The 18,983-nt window shown below is 41.4% G+C and overlaps 1 protein-coding gene across 10 annotated transcripts in view; it reads right to left on the bottom strand.

Moving 5' to 3' along the window:
* Positions 1-18,983, bottom strand: part of BICD2 (BICD cargo adaptor 2) — a 57,010-nt gene that overhangs the window by 10,583 nt on the left and 27,444 nt on the right. For 9 of the 10 annotated variants that reach the window (XR_010368227.1, XR_010368228.1, XM_064431888.1 and 6 more), the window contains exons 2-6: positions 15,668-15,880; positions 11,477-11,629; positions 8,216-8,668; positions 6,213-7,232; positions 4,995-5,146 (exon numbers count right to left, since the gene is read on the bottom strand). Coding sequence is in view for 8 of the 10 variants with exons in the window: in XM_064431888.1 (XP_064287958.1) it covers positions 4,995-5,146; positions 6,213-7,232; positions 8,216-8,668; positions 11,477-11,629; positions 15,668-15,880 (1,991 nt within the window). In the remaining 2 variants the exon portion in view is untranslated. Of the gene's footprint in view, positions 1-4,994; positions 5,147-6,212; positions 7,233-8,215; positions 8,669-11,476; positions 11,630-15,667; positions 15,881-18,797; positions 18,936-18,983 lie in introns of those variants that run through there. The other variant, XM_064431893.1, reaches the window with a different exon arrangement.

The following is an 18,983-nucleotide window of genomic DNA, read 5'->3' as shown; positions in this document are numbered from 1 at the left end:
TCATAAAAGCAGAAATATCAGCAGAGAAGTTCCTTTCAATTTTGAAATGGAGAAGCCCCTGACTTAAAGGGACACTTATCATTAGGTAATATAAAGCAGACTGGAAAAAACCTACCACAAAACAAAACCGCATTGATATGCAGATTCATTAGCTGTGCTTATCCTATCAAGCCTCCAACTCTAGTCTCCCTGATTTTAAACAGCAGGATTAGGCCTATATTCCTAATTATATTTGCTTGGGAATAGAAATAGGAAAAAGAAAATCCAGATTTTTATTTTTAAATACAGAGATGTTAAACAGTAACTCAGTAATATAAATATAAAACTCCATGAACTATAACGCCACTGCAGCTTTACAGACCAGGAAGTTTGGGTGAGTTTGAGGCCTCTACATGCACAGGAATCTGTCCCCTCGCATCTCTGGGCATCCTGCTCTGGAGTTCCTCACAACCTCTCCCACGCTGTGTAGCCCAGGAGAAACCAGTACGTGAGGAGTCTTTCTTTAAAAAAAACAAACTCAGGAAGCTTAAACTTGTTGGAACACCAACACCTGCCCTTCTCAGTGTGGTCAGATGGACCTACACCAACTGCTACACTCCAGGGAGTGGAAGCCAGACTCTGGGCCAGATCTTGTCCCATTGACAGCTCTAGAGATGAAGTGAGATTGAAACAGCCCTGGGAAGTCTGAAAAGACTAAAATAATCCTGAAAGCATAAGAGTCCTCCCCTCTGAGGGAAGGTGTCACCAGCTCCAGAAGGAGGGCGTGGTCACAAAATTAAGCTGCCAGCATCCTAGTGACCCTGTGCCCTGCTGCTCCACAGTGTCAGAGAGGTGTTTTCTTCCCCTGGGGGTGGGAGCAAGACACAGGCTAAAGATTTCTGGGAGGTCAGAGAGGCTGTGGGGTTTCGCCCTAGCTTTCAAACACACTCATGACATCTGAGGTGAAAAGCAAGGTCTGGTTATATTAGAAGTGACCTTTCTGCTTTCTTTTCTATGCACACCTCAAACCTGATTCCTTCCAAGCTCCACTACTGCAAACCAGAATAACATTACCAATTCCTTGAGAAATGAAATATGATTGCTACAGCAAAATATGATCTGGCACTGGAGTGACCTGTCCCTGTTCCCCTTGTTCATGCTCAGTATTATAGCCCCAAAAGATTTGGGACACGTAAAAAATATGCGGAGATTCCTGCCCTGCCCTCTTCCAGCTTCTTTCTTGTGAATCAAAACATATCCAGGTTTTTGTACAGAACACAAAGTTAATGTAGCCCCAAAACTTGCAGCTCAGTGAAACAGCATCAAGATTGCTGCTGTCTAGATTTGTCATGCAGCAGAGAAGTGTTAATCCTGGCAAGCTAAAGCAAGGGGGGCAGATCTCTTCACACCATCCCATTTGGAACAAAAAGAGATAAGAAAACCAAACCACTGCAGTAAAGCAGAGCAGGGATCTCCCACACCATCTTACTTATAATCTGGTATCACTCCTGCCTCTTGACCAAGTACAGCCAGTTGTGCCAAAGCCAATGTCTGACTGGTCTTTCTGGGCCTGGCATCTAGCCTAGAAAGCAGTGAAGTCTTTCCCATGTGAGCCAAACTGTAATTAAAGCCAGGATTTTGACTCCAAAAGATTATTGTAGCTTCTTGTTAGCACAGAAGTCTACAAGATCAACTTATTCTCCTAGAAATTACAAGGTATTCCCTATTTCAAATACCTAAACTGGTTGTTTGGTTTTTTTTGTTTTCCACAGAACTCTATTCAGGGAGTTTCTCCTTTCTTCTCCACAAAAAGGGAAGTGTTGCCAGCAGCATATGTGCAGCTGCAGTTTGTAACTGTACCTGAGCGACTGTTTTCTCCTATAGAAGAGATGACTGGGGAAAAGCAGGAGTGTTAACTACTCTGCCTACACACCATCCTGCACCCTGAACCTCTCCTGATTCTTTAATCCAAAAGGAATCATATAGCCTCAAACTCAAATCTTGTCTTGGTGCAAGCATGGCTGTCCCAGGTCAAGGAACATCACACTGTACAAAGCACAGCAATCATTTACTGGAACGAAGGGGCAAGAAGTTTCCTGGAAGTGGTTGTAAATGTTGCACGCAGAAGTGGACTGGGATCTGCACCACTTTCTTCCTTCATGCTGCTTGCTGACTCTCAATTTAATTTTCTCAAAAAACCCCAAACCAAAACCCAGAAATGTTGCCTCCCTAAACACGTTGGACAACACAGGCTCTGGACCTGCTTTAGTTGGCAGCAGCAGCTATGGCAGCATATCTTTGTGCTCTGTGTATTTTTACTGCTTTGACAGAACAATAAAGGCGCCTTCCCTTTTACCATTCCATTTGTCATGTGCTAGGCTACTTCCCAGGTATATATTCAATAAAATCAGAATAGAAGATGTCTTTCTTTTAAGAACACCTTTGAAAGAAGATCGTTTAGCTTTCATGCTTTTAGGAAGAATGTGAAATTAGTATCAGCCTGTTGTACTTTCACACATTTACAGCTTTAAGTAGATAGTGAACACAAGGCTTTGATGCTGCCCATTTTATTAGTACTGGTAATCAACAACAACAAATAAAGAAGCTTAAGGAAACATCAACTAGATTTTTAAAAACAACACCAGGTATACAAATATCTACACTGAGAAAATAAACATTCTGAGTGTTAAATATAATGATGGGAAATAAAAAGTAAATCTTCTAAAACCCTCTGAAGCCAAACTATTGAAAAACCTAACTCGGCATTTTCCAAAGCTGCATACCACTGCTTCCCACAAACATTGGTTTGGCCTTAGTTCTTACAGACCAGTTTATGTAAGGGTCAGCATGTAATAGTTTTAATACCATTCATATGTAAATTCATTAGTGAATCATGCTCTGTTCTGAAAAAAAAAAAAAAAAAAAAAGAAGAAAAAAAAAGAAAAAGTGATGTGACCAAATGCACCTGGGCATACCCATATTTTTTCCCTCTTCCCAGCAATCAATGAGGACCACATGGGAACTTCCAAGCAAACAAGACGGGTGACTCAAAAGTGACTGAAGGAGGCACTGGAGAGAAGCATCAACTACTTCTACTTTAAGAGATTAAACTGTCAACCCACTAAGGAAATTCAAACATGCAGGATTAAAATCATAATTCCTCAGTTTTATTAAAAACTGGGAAATGTATTAGCAGAGACATAATTAAAATGAGATGAAAATGAGCACTGACTGCATTCAGCTGTAAGAGATCAGCCACCTGCTATTTCCAACTCAATCTTTATATTAGAAATTAATACTAAAGATAGATTTTTAACACGTTTCCCCCACCTTTTCCTTTACCCCAGGCTCTAATTCCAAGCTCTTCAACTCTCCCCACCCCATGCCACCCAAGCCATGCATGTGCTTTGCTTTTTACAACATACTAGCACTGACACTTTCTATGAATTGTGACCATAACCAGGACATGTCAATCTAAACCATGGAGACAAATAATTGCTGCTGCAGTAATCTCCTGCATTTTAAAGTAACTCACTTTCCACTTTGATTAAAACCAAAAGGTCACACAAACTGCCAAACAAGAGCTGGCACAGTGTACTGTGAGGAGCTCTCTGCACCATTATTATTTTACAGGAATGCATCCTGTGGTTCACTCTCCTTAGCAGCAGTTTTCAAGCAGAGCACCAGGAACATGGGAAGGTGGTGTGGACATAGACACTTCAACAAATCCCTGGAAGAAGACTATTACAACCCAGGTCCAGGGCCTATCTACAAGAGGCACCTTCACCAAGGTTGAATCTCAACATATGCAGCATTATGTTTTAGTTCTCAGACATAAAGTCCAGAGCAGGCACCCCAGTGCTGTAAATGTGAATATGTGCACAACATCATTTATGGGGCTTTGCAGCATGTCCACTGGATAGTGAAATGCCTTTGTCCTGCCTGGACATCTCCTTGCTTTCACAGGGATGCTGGCAGCCCAGACCATTTTTTGTCTCTAGATGCCATTCATCACCTCTAGATCTAGCACCAGGAATAGGAGGTAAATGGTGTTATTCCCATCTGGAAATCCTGAAAGTCACATCTTCAGTGTCTAGCTTTTCTGAATATTAATGAGGAACAGCTGAGGGAGCTGGGTTTATTTAGTCTTGTCAAGAGGAGGCTCAGGGGGAATCTCATAGCCCTCTACAACTGCCTGAAAGGTGGTAGTGAGGTGGGGCCAGTTTCTTCTGCCATGCCTGCAGTGAGAAGATCACAGGAAATGGCCTTGAGCTGAGACAGGGGAGATTCAGAGTAGTATTAAAAAAATGTTTTCACTGTTCAGGTGGCCAGGCATTGGAAGAGGCTACCCAGGAAAGTGGAGTCATCCTCCTGGAGATGTTCAAAAAGCATCTGGACGCAGTGCTGGGTGATGGGGGTTAGAGGTTAAGTGGCAGTGCTGGGTTGACAGTTGGACTTGATGATCTTAAAAGATTTTTCCCAAACTTGATGATTTAGTGATTCTATGTGTCACACCACAAAGCACAACTAAGAAGCAGAAGTAAGTTCCAAAGACAAAGCAATCAAATCAGCTGATACAGGTCAATGAACAACAGATCCCAACTGCAGGATGGACAGCCTAAGAACACCAGGACGTTTGCAACATCTTTACCTTTTCCTAGATCATCAAGGGAAAGAAGAGTCCCATCTTCAGTGTACAATAAATGCTCATTTTGCATTGTTAAATGTCACTCCTTCTCAGAGCTAATGGCTTCAAGAACCAGGGATAACAGGTAATCTCCCAGCCAACTTGAATAAATACTGCCACGACAGCTTTATGTTTTGTAGCAGCACACCATGTCCATGCATGTTCCTCATCAATAGGAGCAGATCACAGACACACACACAATTGCAAGCAATGATCTTGGGAAAAAGCACCTACTGCTTCACTCTCTGCATGGTGGATGGGAAGGATGTTCAACTCTTCCCCACACAACCAAGGAATTAAATTTTGTGGAGTTCATTATATTCATTACCTTGTAGCAAACATAGCTCTCAGGGAAGAGAAGGTGGCAGCATCTTCCTTCAAAGCCTTCAGCTCATTTCGCAGCTTCATCATGGTCTCTGTAACCATCGCTTTCTCATTCTCATACTTGCTTTTTAAGTTGGCAAGGGCTACTTCTGCAGTCTGTTGGTTACCAGGGAGAACAGAAACGTAACATTTAATGAAACTCTTAATCAAATGGTTGGCTAAAAGATTTTTAATCACTATTCGCATAATGAAACATTTACTTTTTACTGGAATGTTAAACTTGTGGTCAACCTGTCTTGTACAGATAAAATAAAATTTCATTTCTGAACACTGGGAACAGACACAGCTGTCTCTTACTCCCATTAACCATGGAGCAGCATTAAGGAAGTTACAGAATATAGATGTAGTGAAACCTATCTACTAGCAACACAAAGGAACAGAACAATCTACTTAGTATCTCAATACTTAAATGCATTTTAGTCAATCACTAGCACAGTTCTGTCTTATAGCATTTTACCTATCTTACATTTGGGACACCTTTGCTAAAAGATGCAAAAGGAAGCTTAATGTGTTTATTTCATTCTTAAACAACACCACTAGTAGTTTAGTAGACTAAACGACTTATTTTTTAAGACAATTTAAATTTAACCATAGAGAAGAAGATGAAGCATGTCATGTGGTGCTTCCACGGCAGTTATTTTCACCTATTGCACTGCTAATGTTGCTGAACGTCCAATCTCCAAAGACTATTTTTACCTTTCACCTGTGGCTATTTTGACCACATTCTTATATCACATTCTCATCTTGGGAGGCTCTCTTTTATTTTGCATTTTGAGAGAGAACAATACTTAAATTTCAGAACCCTTTTAAGGGTAGCTACTAGAATTCTTTCAAGTAGGAAATAAGACCACCTTTTCATTTTAGGTGTCCTGCATTAAATATAACCTAATCTAATTCAGACAGACAGTAGATTGAAGCTACCTTAACCTTAATAAAGTCTCAGGAGTAAGTGAGAAGCTGAAGTCAGTTACAGCCCCAGTGCTCATCTTTATGTGGGACAGCTGGGTGCCTCTAATGGAACAGCCAGCTTCAGCCTCAGACTAGCCAAATACCAGGAATGAAAGCCCCACAGAACGGCAGAATGAACTCAAAGAAAAATTCTCTTGTGCTTATGACCTAGCTGCCTGACACTGTAACCTTCAAACCTCTATGACCTGGTTACCTGTTTGTTGGCTTTCAGCACAGTTCTCAGAGTTGCTATCTGTTCCCTCTTGGTGCTCAGCAAGGACTTCAATTTCAGGATTTCTTCCATAAGAGCTTCCTTGTCTTTGTCCACCACTGGCCCAAGCTCTTGAGTAGCAACGCACTGCCTGGACAGCTCGGTCGTTCTGTCTACAGCAGCCTGCAGGTGTTTGATCTGATCCCGAATTATAGCAATCAAGTTGTAAATGTTCATCGGTTCCTTCCGAGGATCTGATACAGGGGATGGCAGAGATGATACCGGGGATGGGCTGCTGTCACCACTTCCATTCTCTGCCTTTCCCAGCTCAATAGTTAACAGTCCTTTAGAAAGAAGAATGGGAGACCTTCTTCCCTTGGCCTCTGGACTACTGCGTCCACCTTTACCTTCCTTGTAGTAGTCCAGCATCACTCTGTTTGGAGTTTCATTGTTGCACATGCAGACATGGTGGTACAAATTGGCCAGCTCTTCACTGAAGGTGACCAGTTCATCTTGGGCCACGCTGAGGCTGCCCTGTGTTTCTCCAGCGACATCGCTGACTTTCTTCAGCTCCTTCTCCAGCCTGGCCATCTGCTCTCTATCATGCCTACTGGACTTTTCCAGTGAGGTGATCTTTTCAGTGAGAGCTTGGCTCTCAGTCTCATATTTACTCTTCTCTTCCTCGTACTTAGATTCACATTCCTTGTATTTTGCCTTCAAATTTTTGAGCTCTTCCTTCAGGTCAGTAATTTCTGCCACAGCCACTTTGTACTTGCATTCCAGGATCTCTGGCCCATTGATGTCAACTTCGTAATAGTCTCCATCTTCATGGCTATCTCGGTCCTTTTCGTTATCAAGGGCAGACTGACACTCCTTACTGGCCTGCAGCTTCTTCATGGCATTCAGATTTTCAGTGAGCCTGCCAATTTTCTCATGCTGCTCTGAGAGGGCCCCACGTGTATTTTCCAGCTGCTTCTGAGATTCCTGCAGTGTTGTTAACAAGTTAACCTTTTCTCTTTCCATCTGAAATGCAGGAACAGAGACATCTATGTTAAGGGAATTGTATCACTTAAATGGTTTTAACTCTAATAGACAGCAACTTAGCCAATGGTCCATATGGTTACAGAAATCCAATCACTTGCACATTATGGGAAAGGTTCCACAATGTATTCTAAAATTATCTCAAGTTACAGTGTTCATTGCCAATTCTTTCTTATCTCCTTGTCAAAATGCACATTTTTACACATTTATTCCCTAGGTGATGGTCTCATTGTGAAAACTTCCGTTCAGCTAACAAGAAGCCAAAGTTTATTGCTATCTTCTAAATTATCAAGTAAGTTCTAGAAAACACAGAGTTACTCTATGGTGAAAGCTTGGAACTCCATGAAAGACTCAGAAATACCAAAACTTTTTCAAGTTTCTCCTCTTATAAATTTATAATTTTAAAAAATTCTGACAGCCTTTTGCATAAGGGCTTTTTCTTATGGAAGATAATTTAAAACACGCCTGACAAAATATTAGTAGGAAATAGAAATGTGCATCTTGCTCTCTCTAGCCTCCTAATTGCACAAATATAGCACAGAAATGCTTGGTGCTGATTAAGACTTTATGCTCTTTGAACTAATTACAAAAAATATGAGTACGAAAATTCTTTTGATGAAGGTGATTGGAGTAACTTTCAATTTTGAAACAAACCACTATTGTTCTTGGTCGTGATGTAATGAAGTAGACACAGCAAGTATTGCACAGGAGATGCATTAGAACTTTTCACCAAGAAAAGGACATTACTTCCAATTCCGTTGCATTAAAAAAAAAGAAAGGAAAAGAAAAAAAGCAGTGGTTTTTCACCGACAAACACTTAACATCCTCAGATTCTAAATCAATTGAAGCCTTTAAAAATACAGTATAAACAGTACCATGTGAGATACTGAAAAGACTGAAATTACATCCCAAATGAACTTTAGGAGCTATTTGGAAGTGCACAGCTCTTTAGGAAATCCATTTACCTGCACAAGCTGCTGTTTCAGTTTCTGGATTTCAGAAATGTTTAATTCACTCAGAAGATCTGAAACCAGACTTGGGGCTGGAGGGAAGCTTTCATTTTTCTTGGGTGTTGAAGTACTGTTTTTGCCATTGCTGAGTTTGCTGAGGCAGTTTTGTTCAAATCCATTCATGACTTCATCATTATTGGGCTCTGTGGCTTCGTCGCTGAATTTCAGCCCATCCAAAGAGATGTTTAAGTGGCTGTTGTACATGGAATCATTGATGTTCATGTAGTGAGACAGCTCCTTCCGAAGATTGTTCTTCTGCTCCCGCTCTGTCTTCAGTGTTTCCAAGGCCTCCTCAAGTTGACGCTCAGAGATCTCCTTCAGCCGGATGGCATCTTCCAGCTGGCTATTGAGAAACTCTGTTTCCTCTTCCAGCCTTTTGATTTCATGTTTCAAGCCTTCAAACTCCACCTAGAGATATACAAATGGGGGGAACCTCTAATGAAAATGTCTGCCTGCAAGGCACCAAGTAATTTTGCTTTTGAATGTTTGATTTCACTTAAATATTGTAGAAATAGAATAATTTTAAATTTGTGGAGTCTAGTTTTAGCACTATGACTGTAAACATGGGTTATGTAATTTACCTTCACAGAGACTACAGAATAAATTCACTAAGCAAACTGTCAAATGAGCTCATCTATTCCAGCTCAATCAGGACAGGTGGGAGATACAGTGTGTCTGATACAGAAGAATCCCAACACAATCTTTCCTAGCTCTGCATGCAAACATTTGTTTGATTAAAAAATTCCCTGGTCAGCCTCCCCACAAAGTTAAGCTTCACATTTCCAAAACTGGCATGATAAAGGTACACTTTGACACTCTGCTTCACTGCCATTCGAATACACCACTGGGTTAAAACTGTGATCGAGCTCTGCTTTTATACGTTCAAATGAAAATGCTTTAGCATTTCTCTCACCATCATTTCTGCACATCTTGAAAGGGCTACAATTCAGATTCTACACTCGAGACCCACATTGATGAGTTTAATGGCATGCTATCTATCACGTCCAGTACTGCACTTTTTAAAAATTCTCTTGCACTGAAATTATGTACACAAACAATTCATGTAAAATTTTTAATCGCTTGGGGGTAGCAGGGAAGAAGCAAACAAAGAATGTTCTTCTTTGCCCTGAAGGAAAGGAACTCATACCATATAACATGTCACATTATTTATTTTTTGCCAATTGCTAAATGAAATTTTGATGTCAACACAGAGCAACTGGGGAGTGCGGAACCACACCCAAGTTACAAACCAGGAATCTGGTATGTTAATTCAGCGTTGCCTGGGAAAACTTGACAGCTGCTTCTAGTTGCATGAGTAACTAGAATAATTAAAAGTTCATCAAGTAAGATTAGAACAAGGTAGAAAATTAATCCACTACCATGGAAAGAACAAGCTCTTGGTTCAGTGCACTTCCACTAAGATAAAGTACTTCAAATTGTAGTCTATTTTCAAAGTTTCCAGAATGAAAATATAGCAGTCAATAACTACTAGCAAATATTGAGACAGCATAATCTGAGGTTAAATTAAGCTCAGGCCAGAATGGCAGCATTCTCCAGTATTGTTATTCTAGAATGCGAACATGGAGCTGGGAACTTTCACCTCCTGCTCTGGATATGATGAATGAGAAAAAAAAGGTAAAACCCAAAACCAGTAACCAACTACACAGGTTTGATTTTACCAGCTCCCTCTCTCTTCCAGCCTGCATCGAGAGCATAACAGCCCTTTTTGTCCCTACTACAGGATGTCAGACTGCCCAAAACTGCATAATTAGACCAAATACATGCAGATGAGAACAGGTCCAACCTGGAATCCTCTTTTGGGCAGTGAGGCCCAAAGTAATAAACAGAGACACAGAGTTTCACTTGGACATAAATAAAATACATTTGATATCCCACATATTTAGCCTGACAGGGCAGGTTTCATTCATTACACTGAAGGAGTTCTGCAGCAAATTCTACAGAGATTTTACTATGTGCTGACCACAACAGGTGGTGTTGAGTTTTCTAAAGAACTTTGATTTTAGGAATATTTTCATGTAATTGTAGAATCAGAGAATAGTTTGGGCAGAGAGGGACTTTAAAATTCATCTCATTCCTCCCCCTGCCATGGGTAGGAACACCTTCATCTAGACCAGGTTGCTCCTCCAAGCCCTGCCCAACCTGGCCTTGAACATTTCTAGGGATGGGGCAGCTGCAATAACCTGTGCCAAGGCCTTACCAGCCTCACAGCCGAAAATTTCTGCTTAATATCCCATCTATCCCTGCCCTCTGGCAGTGGGAAGCCTTGTCCAAGGTCTCTCTCCAGCTTTCTTGGAGGCCCTTTGGGCACTAGAAGGTCTCCCTGGAGCTTTCTCTTCTTCAGGTGGAACATCCCTAGCACACCCAACCTGTTTCCAGAGCAGAGGGGCTCCAGCCCTCGCAGCATCTATATCCTTTCCCAATTAAGCTTTATTTATGCAATGGGACCGACAGCTGCCTGAAGAATACAAATAGCAAGTCCCACACTGATAGACAAAGATAAGTGAACCATGCCAAAGACCACATCTAATCTTAATTAGCTCCACAAATGATAACTCAGGGAAGTTCTTAAGAAGTTCCAAGAATGCAGTTTTCTAAAACTCTGGAAATAGCTGGAACTGCAAAATTAAACATGACCTTTCAGACAAGCAGTCACAAAGATGTGACAGTGTAGAGCAACTATAACAGTATTCCAAGTTTATTGAAAATAGTTAGAAGAGTAGCACAGAAATGGAGAGAGAAGGTAAGGATAAAGTAGCAATTAAAACATGTTTCAGAAACATGTTCAGAAACACTCCTGTTTCCAGATGCTGTAGAAGGGGAAGGATGGAGGATGGATGGATGGATGGATGGATGGATGGATGGATGGCAGGCATTGTGAAGAGACACTGAAAAACTACTGTAGCAAAAGGACTAAAACAAGTAACAAAGCAGAGTGATAGAGACTTTTCTTTCATCAGAGAAAGAGAAGGCAATAGAAGGACTTGGAAGTCAAAGTAGAAGCAATGAAGCATTATGACTGTGTATAAATAGAGTCAGAAAAGATAAATCTTGGTGCTAAAATATAGAGCTTATAGTCTCAAAAGTAGTACAAAGATAGACGATAAGTAGTTGGATATTCAAATGAGACAGAAAAATATTGTAACACAGGAATTAACTGGTGCTACCAAAGCAATGCCCACTGGTTAGAAAACTTGCCTGACTTTGCTTCAGGACAGACACTTGTTTCTGGAGACAGATGTTTTCCTCTTCAAGTTCAGTATAGTCTTGCAGCAAACGTGCTTCTCGGAATTTATATTCCTTAATATCATCTCGCAGGCGGGCCCTTTGGATCTCCACATTTTGGTTGACCTGGAAAAGCAAACAAAGCAAAACAAAAATGGTGGCAGCTGGATCAACTACAATTAAATTGCAACATTTTATATCTTTTATAAATATTTTTATATGCACTAATTAATTGAACTATATTGAAACATATTGAAATTATATATCTTCCCTTCACGCTCTGAAATTACAGAAAACCAAGTCATTTACAAAATAATTAGATTTTGTATTCTTGTGTTTCTTAAAAATTCTCACCACTGACTCAAAAAAAGTCAATAAACAAGCAGGGAAAGCAGCATTTACATCTGTGTTGTTTCACTTGCTGTAGCAACCAGCAAAAGTTTTCCAGACCAGAAGTCAGTACCCAAATCTGTTTCCACTTTAACAAGGGCCTTTTCACAAGAGAAAGACAGATTCAGATGACTCCAGATGTTCTTATCTCGACATGCATTTGCTGCTGCTTTTCAACAGACATTTTCTTTATAATCAGAGCAAAAAGTTGAAAACATGCTACAATTATTCCTTTTGGAGAATGACACTGAGTTAAAACTCACTGAGTTTTCAGGTTGAGAAAAAATAGAAACCAGTTGACATAAAATACTCCCTTCCCTTAGGCCCAAGACTTATGCAGGACTTAATGAAAAACTTCAAAGAAAAAGTTACCATTGTTTTGAAACAGATAAGAAGTAAAAACCAATATATTGGTGTAGTATGACCTTGGGATCTTTCATGAATATACACAGACACTTGAATAAACTGAGCTGGAACATACAGAGCTATAGAAATGGCTCACTGCACTTAGCTTTTATTTTTTCCACTATTATTTTCCTTCAAGTCCTATCTTCAAACACTTAATTCATACAAAGTGAAAAAGTATGTTCTAAAACACTAACAGAATTGGCTTCAGGTATAGGCAAACATGGAATACAGATGCCTAGAAAAATAGTATTTTTGTAGCTCCATATGATGGAGTGGTTTTCCACACTTCCAATTCAAAACCACTGCTAGCTGCTGACAGAGGCATCCTGTCACTTCAGCTGGTGTATGGGACCTGCTGCCTGATCACACCTGTCCTGCAGCCAAGCAATCTACAGCCTCAGGCCCACAAACTCAGATTCCCTCTGAGCTCTCCACTCCCGGCCAGACACAGGCATGTCAGTGATGACTAAATATGGTCTCAGCCCTTCAGAGTGTGCAGCAGGGGTCCACTGAGTAACCACACAGGTACCAACAGGCACACACAGCACACTGAGATAAGGGAAACGTTTGCAGCTGGAGGATGTGCCAACAACTGAATCTGGCGTGTTTTGAATACAAACACTGAATCACCTGCAACTCTTAAGACTAATAAATTTAAATTACAATTCCCTCACACATCAGGTAAAGATTAGACTATAGAAAATTGTCTGTTTGTTTTTAGCCGCAAAGAGAGCACAACTTCACAGCACATCAAGAAATCAAAATTGCTCCAATCAGACACTACAGTACACCAATATAAATTACAAGTTGCTATAGCCCATATTCCATGCCTGAGTAAGCATTTCTATCTTTGCACAAACCCAGGGCCACAGGGAAAGCTGAGGGCTGATATGAATTCACATTTTTATGTGTCCTTAAAAGGTGACTGGAAATGGCAGCATCTGGAAAGAAAAATTGCCTCCAGTTGCAATGATACTGGTACAGCACAACAGAAATCTGCTGCTCAGCACACTCTGAGAGGGACCAGAATCCCTCACAGACACTGTACTGCCTCTGGGGTTGGCAGTTTTTCTATTAAGCTAGTCTTAAAGGTTGGGAAATACAGAAGAAGAGTTGTGTCTGTGTTTCTAGAACTCTTTCCCTGTCTAAAAAGAAGGCTTGATTCGAACTCTGTTCCACAGAGTTAAAGGAGAAGTTGACTGGCATGTTTGATCACTTGTGACTGCTTGTACCACAAATCTTCTCTGTCATACCACAACAAGAGGTGCCAGTGAATCCCCACATCTCCGGAGAAGTAACCCACATTTCCTCATTGATTTTATTACCAAATATTATCCCCATATTTGTTACTATGTCCTAAAGAAATTACATGAGACGTTGAGGTATGTGTTTTTGTTATATTATTGTCTTCCATAAGTGGTTTTATACCTCCCCCGCCCCGACCTCGGCATTGGTTCAGTCCCTGCTGTCAGTCCTCCTTCATTCCTACCCCTTGTTCCAGATAATTCGGTGTCATTTATGCATCCCTCGATGTCCTGCTGGTTTAGTTAAACTGTTCCCCTCCCCTGCAACTCCCTGTTGGTTTAAACACTGTAATCCCTGCCTTATGTTCTTACCCTGCCACTTCGTTATTGGTTCCTAGTCCCGAACTCCACCCTGGTCCTGCCCCTCAAAACCCATTGCACTGCCTGTATCGTGGTCGTTGCCCCTGCTCTCTATTCAAGTTATGGATGTTTTCAGTTGTGCCCTTTTGGCATAATAAACGATCCTTGGATAATCAAGCAAGGCCCATCTCGTCATTTTGTGTTGACCCATCAGCAACTGCTTGAGAGGCTCGGAGTCCCAGAGCAGTGTTGCCCCCATCAAGCGTGCCTAACACTGAGCATGCTGCGACAGTGAGACATTTGCAGCTGAGGTCACATGGAATAAGTTGAGATTCAGATGTGGGCTCTTGGATAGTTCTTCCCTCCTGGCAGGAGAGGCCAGCTGATTAGCTTAGGACTAGACAAGACTAGTCCCCAGTGCTTCAAAGGAAGGTGCAAGAAAGCTCAGGAGTAGTAACTGCTGGCTGTTTTATCCATCCATCTGTGGCTTACAGTCTCTGTAGTTTTACCAAACTGAATTTAAGCAATGGTTGGAGCTCTCAAAACAATAATTTCTGCACAAGTACCATGAAGACTTCTGCTGAACTACAGATTTTGTAAGAAATTAAACTCTTTAAGTAACTTCTTGGCAATTATTCCCCTTAAAAATATGTGGTTTCAATAGTAAAACAATAAAAGGTTAAAGCTATTATGTTAAGCAATCTACATGAATGTAAAAGCCACCACTTCATGAGAGAAAACACAAGACTTATATTAACTTTACTATCCCTGTCTTTGTGCATTTCAGTGTTTTGTTATAATCCCACACCTTCAGAAATTAGGAAGGAAAAAGGGCTAACAAGTGAAATTATGCCACAAATATTTTGCAGCCAGAAAATCTGCATTGGGAATGAAGCAGCAAAGTACATCCAAGGGTCTCTGTGCTTCGCCTAAACAGGTTCCTCTGCTTTTTAAGGCAGCTATTCTGGAACTGATGTGCAGTACCCACAAGACCAGTGTTATGAATAGAAAGTTGTATTTTTTTTAAGTTTCAGAGTTAAAAAAAACAAGCCAGACCGAGTCAGACTCCTTTAGTTTCGCTGCAGAAGAAAAGCCCTTAATCACCAGTGAATGGCGGGTGATTAACTGATTGTTTCCCTGATGCTAGCTGTATGCCAAGGAGATACCAAGGGAAACCCTCCAGGGTAAAGAGATGGGCAGTGACACCAGAGACAACATGCAAATGAGAAATGCAGTGCAACCTGGGTTTTTACAGTTTTACAGTTTTTATAAGAAAAACCCCTAAAATCACGAGCCAACAAGTGACTTAAAGTGACGTCTAAGGATGGGAGCATTGTCCCGTACCTGCTTGAATCTTTTTATTTCTCACCCTAACCTGAAAAGAAACTGATTAAAGAGACCCCCCCGGGTTTCTAAACCAACAAACAAAGGACTCAACGACTCTCCCGTGAGGACAGAGTCCCCAGTTCTGTCTGCAGACCAGCAGACAAAACTGCATCATCCTCCTCCTTCGTGCCACGCCTGGGAGCAGCGGCGGCGAGGGCGCAACCCGTCGATTTCTCCCCACCTGAGCTGATTCTTCTTAATAAAGGCATTAAAAAGGAGAAAGATCTCCTGCCCATTTATTTCAACCAGCATGGCCAAACATGCAGCCACGTGTCAAATCGCCTTTTGGTTCAGGACTCTTCCCTTTGTTTGGTTACATAGCACCAGAAAATGTAAAAAATCCAAACTGCAGTGAACCCTGTGCATCTTCACTCACCTCCTTCAGTTCTTGCGCAACAGAATTAAGGCGTTCATTTTCAGACTGTGTGTTGGCAAGGACATTTCTTATCTGCTTCAATTCTGTCTGCAACTCCATAACCTTCTTCATGTAGTATTCTTCTTTGGTAGCTGATTCTTGAATCAAGGTTTCTTCTCTGCTCTCTCCATCTGCTGCTACTTTCTTGTGGTTTGTATGGGCCTGTCCAAAAGCCTAGGACAGTCAGAAAAGATATCTTTTATCAGTAAACCTAAAATTCTGCATAAGTAAATTCAATTTTAAATAGTTGAAAACATTTACCCTCATATATTTCTGGAACGTAACCTTTTCCTACATCCTCCAATTCTGGGGTCAGATTTACAAATCCTAATAAGTGGCCAACACTGCACTCTTCAAAGTAAACCACAGTACCTGAACAGTGTTTTGTGATGCAGAATGCTTAGGTAGAACCTCATATAAACCCTTGTGGGTGGGAACAACCATGTAGTGACTCTGCTGTTGAAACATGACTGGCTTTCAGCCAGATGACTGCAAGATGACCAGACACTGCTGCACATGCATATTCTCTATAGTGGGGTTAGGTTCACTTCTGCAAAACCAGAATCACTGAGAACACATCTGGCATTAGCAGCCTGTTCCCTTTCTCAGGCTGGGAGCTCTCAGCAGCTGCTTCTGGCTGGGAGATTACAGCCCCCTCCCTTGGGCTTGGAGACATTGGCAGGGCTGCTCCAGATCCAGGCTAAGCCAGTGGGGTCACGCTGACTGAAGTAGGTCAGGGAACAATCCCCCAGCCAGCTCAAGACATCAATCCCCAGCAGTGTGCCAGCAAAGGTACTCAGAGGCAGGTCAGAAATCCAACCCACTTGTCACAGCCTGACTCTGGCTAGTCCTGACATCGGCATTATTTTGCCTCTTCACATTTCTTTTGCGGGTCTTCATTTTGCTTGAAACCCTTTCAGGTGATGGTCCCCGCGGTAGTGTTCTCCACACGTGCGCCCAGCCCACACAGACACCCCAGCTGCTGCAGTAGGGAACAGCCTGCAGCTGTCACTGGCACGCCTTGGAGAGCAGAGCTGGCCGCTTCCAACAGTTACATTTGTAACACAGGGCCTGGCAGACCGGCTATATTACACAACATTAAAAATGTGATCTTTTAAGTGTTGGACACTCTTGCACCACAATCTAACCCAAGGCATATTTGGAGCTTTCAGGTGCCACAGTATCTTTTTGGGATGCCAAAACATGGCAGAGTTTCCTAGTCAACGTTAATATCAGGCCAAGTAAAGGACAGAGAAGCATCTCAGGAAACTCTTTATCTAGTCATGCATTTTCAATTGATGTCAGCTCTTCACAAAAATACTGTGAGAGAAGAAAAAAAAGTCTGCTTTGAAGAGACATAGATTTCAGTGTTTTATTACTTTTATATATTGCAGCAGGCGCATTAATAGCACAGAGACTATTGACTATACCAGGGCTGAAACAGCTGATCAAGTATGCTAGCTCTGCCTATGATTAAAGGCACAAAGATATTATTGCTCCCATCAGACGAAATTTTATTTCAAATAAGCAAGTCAGAGATGTAGGAGACAAATATCCATTGGAGAAATTCTAGCCAGATTAATCAAGATAACCTAAGGGACACTAAAAAGTGCCATATTTCAGACAAAAAGCACCATCTGGCAAGTTCTTGTCAACTAATTTCAACAAAGCAGCTTAAAAGCCTAATACCCAAGTTCTCCATAAATGTTAAAGGGATAACAAAAAGCACACTAGCTCCTCAAATACACTATTTTTTTCCTGTAATAAAGTCAGATCCACCTTTAGAGACCAAGTATGTATGACAAATCACTGGCACAGAGAAATGGACAATGGGTATCTCTTTGCCCAGTGAAGTACCACCATTTGCTCAGCTGTAGGATGCCAAAACAGTAAATGGAAGTTCAGGACACTTAAAGCCACAGCCGATCAACCAGACCTCAGAGTCCAGGCATGATTCCATCAAGAGCTCAGTAATGCCACTAAGGGAGGGATTCTTAAGAATAATTGTGGAGACTCTGGGGGGCATTCTCTGGTTTAGGGAGACATAAGAAGCTTCCCTCAAAAAGCTGTTAAGACCCCCTTGGCTCCTTCCCTTGTTCCTACATCCCTGAGCCATGTCCTCCCTATCCCCTGACTGGCCCTTATCTTTTTACTGCCCTGAGACCAGAGTCACCCTCAGGGTCCTTCAGGAGAGAGAAACATGGACCCCCCCCATGTGTGCATGCCTGGGACCTGAACATCTTACTGGGTGGCTGAATAAAACATCTGTGGATACCATGCAAAGGCCCTTTTTTGCTTCCTTACCCTGGACTTTACTAATAGCAATTCTGGCTGCAACAAATAATGACTAATTTGCTCATGAAAGTTCCAAGGCAGATGCTAGGCTATGGGTTTCTTCAACATCTGGAACAAAAATGTCATGATTTTGCCCATGTCACAACCAACAGGCAGTATTTAAGCACAGAAACTGCCATAAAGGGTAAGACTTTCTTAAAAATCCAATATCCTGTCTTCTACAAAGCTAATGCCAGATGCTTCAGAGAAAGGTGCAAGAAACCACATAATCTCTTCAAGCTGGGGATTGCCTTAAGCCTCAATGGAGAATGCCTAATGTAAATTTGGGAGAGCTACTAACTTTGAGTTACCCATGTAAAATACTTCCTTATTTTTCAGAAGTTTATGCATTTTTTGGCCTCAGTAAAATCCTACAACAACAAATTCGATATAGAAAATCTTACTCTTACATGACAGCTTTTCATCAGTTTACAAGTTTCCCACATTTCCATAAAGAATGCATATTTTTGTTCAGAGATTTGAAGGTGTGGTGTTAATATTGTTGTCAGCTGTCAATCACACACTATTTTTTGAGACATAAATCACAACTCCCTAGTCTCTGGTGATGGTAATGTGAAGTTCAGTAAGTTATCACTACTTTTATGTGTAAGAAGTTTTTCCATTCACTACAACAGTCAGACTCCCTTTTCAAAAACTGCCTTTTATAAAGTCTTGTCCCAAATGGCACAACTGACCCAACCAAACGGGAACTGCTCACACACACTAACTGCAGAAACAAGCTCATGGCCACTCCTACCAAAGGATGCTGCTGTTCCCTGCGGGCTCCAGTTATTTCTGCATAGTAAGGCTGTTATTTGCTCTCAGTCAGCATGCTCGTGAAGTGTCAGTATGCTTGTGAAGTGTCAGTATGCTTGTGAAGTGTCAGCAGAAACCCTGCCGTTAGCTTGAGTATTGCTGCCTGGACTACAGAATTATGACTAAA

Source organism: Passer domesticus, chromosome 9, assembly GCF_036417665.1.
Source record: "Passer domesticus isolate bPasDom1 chromosome 9, bPasDom1.hap1, whole genome shotgun sequence".
NCBI classification, from domain to species: domain Eukaryota; kingdom Metazoa; phylum Chordata; class Aves; order Passeriformes; family Passeridae; genus Passer; species Passer domesticus.
Note: the sequence above shows the minus strand (reverse complement) of the source record. Positions and strands in the feature narration are given on the sequence as shown.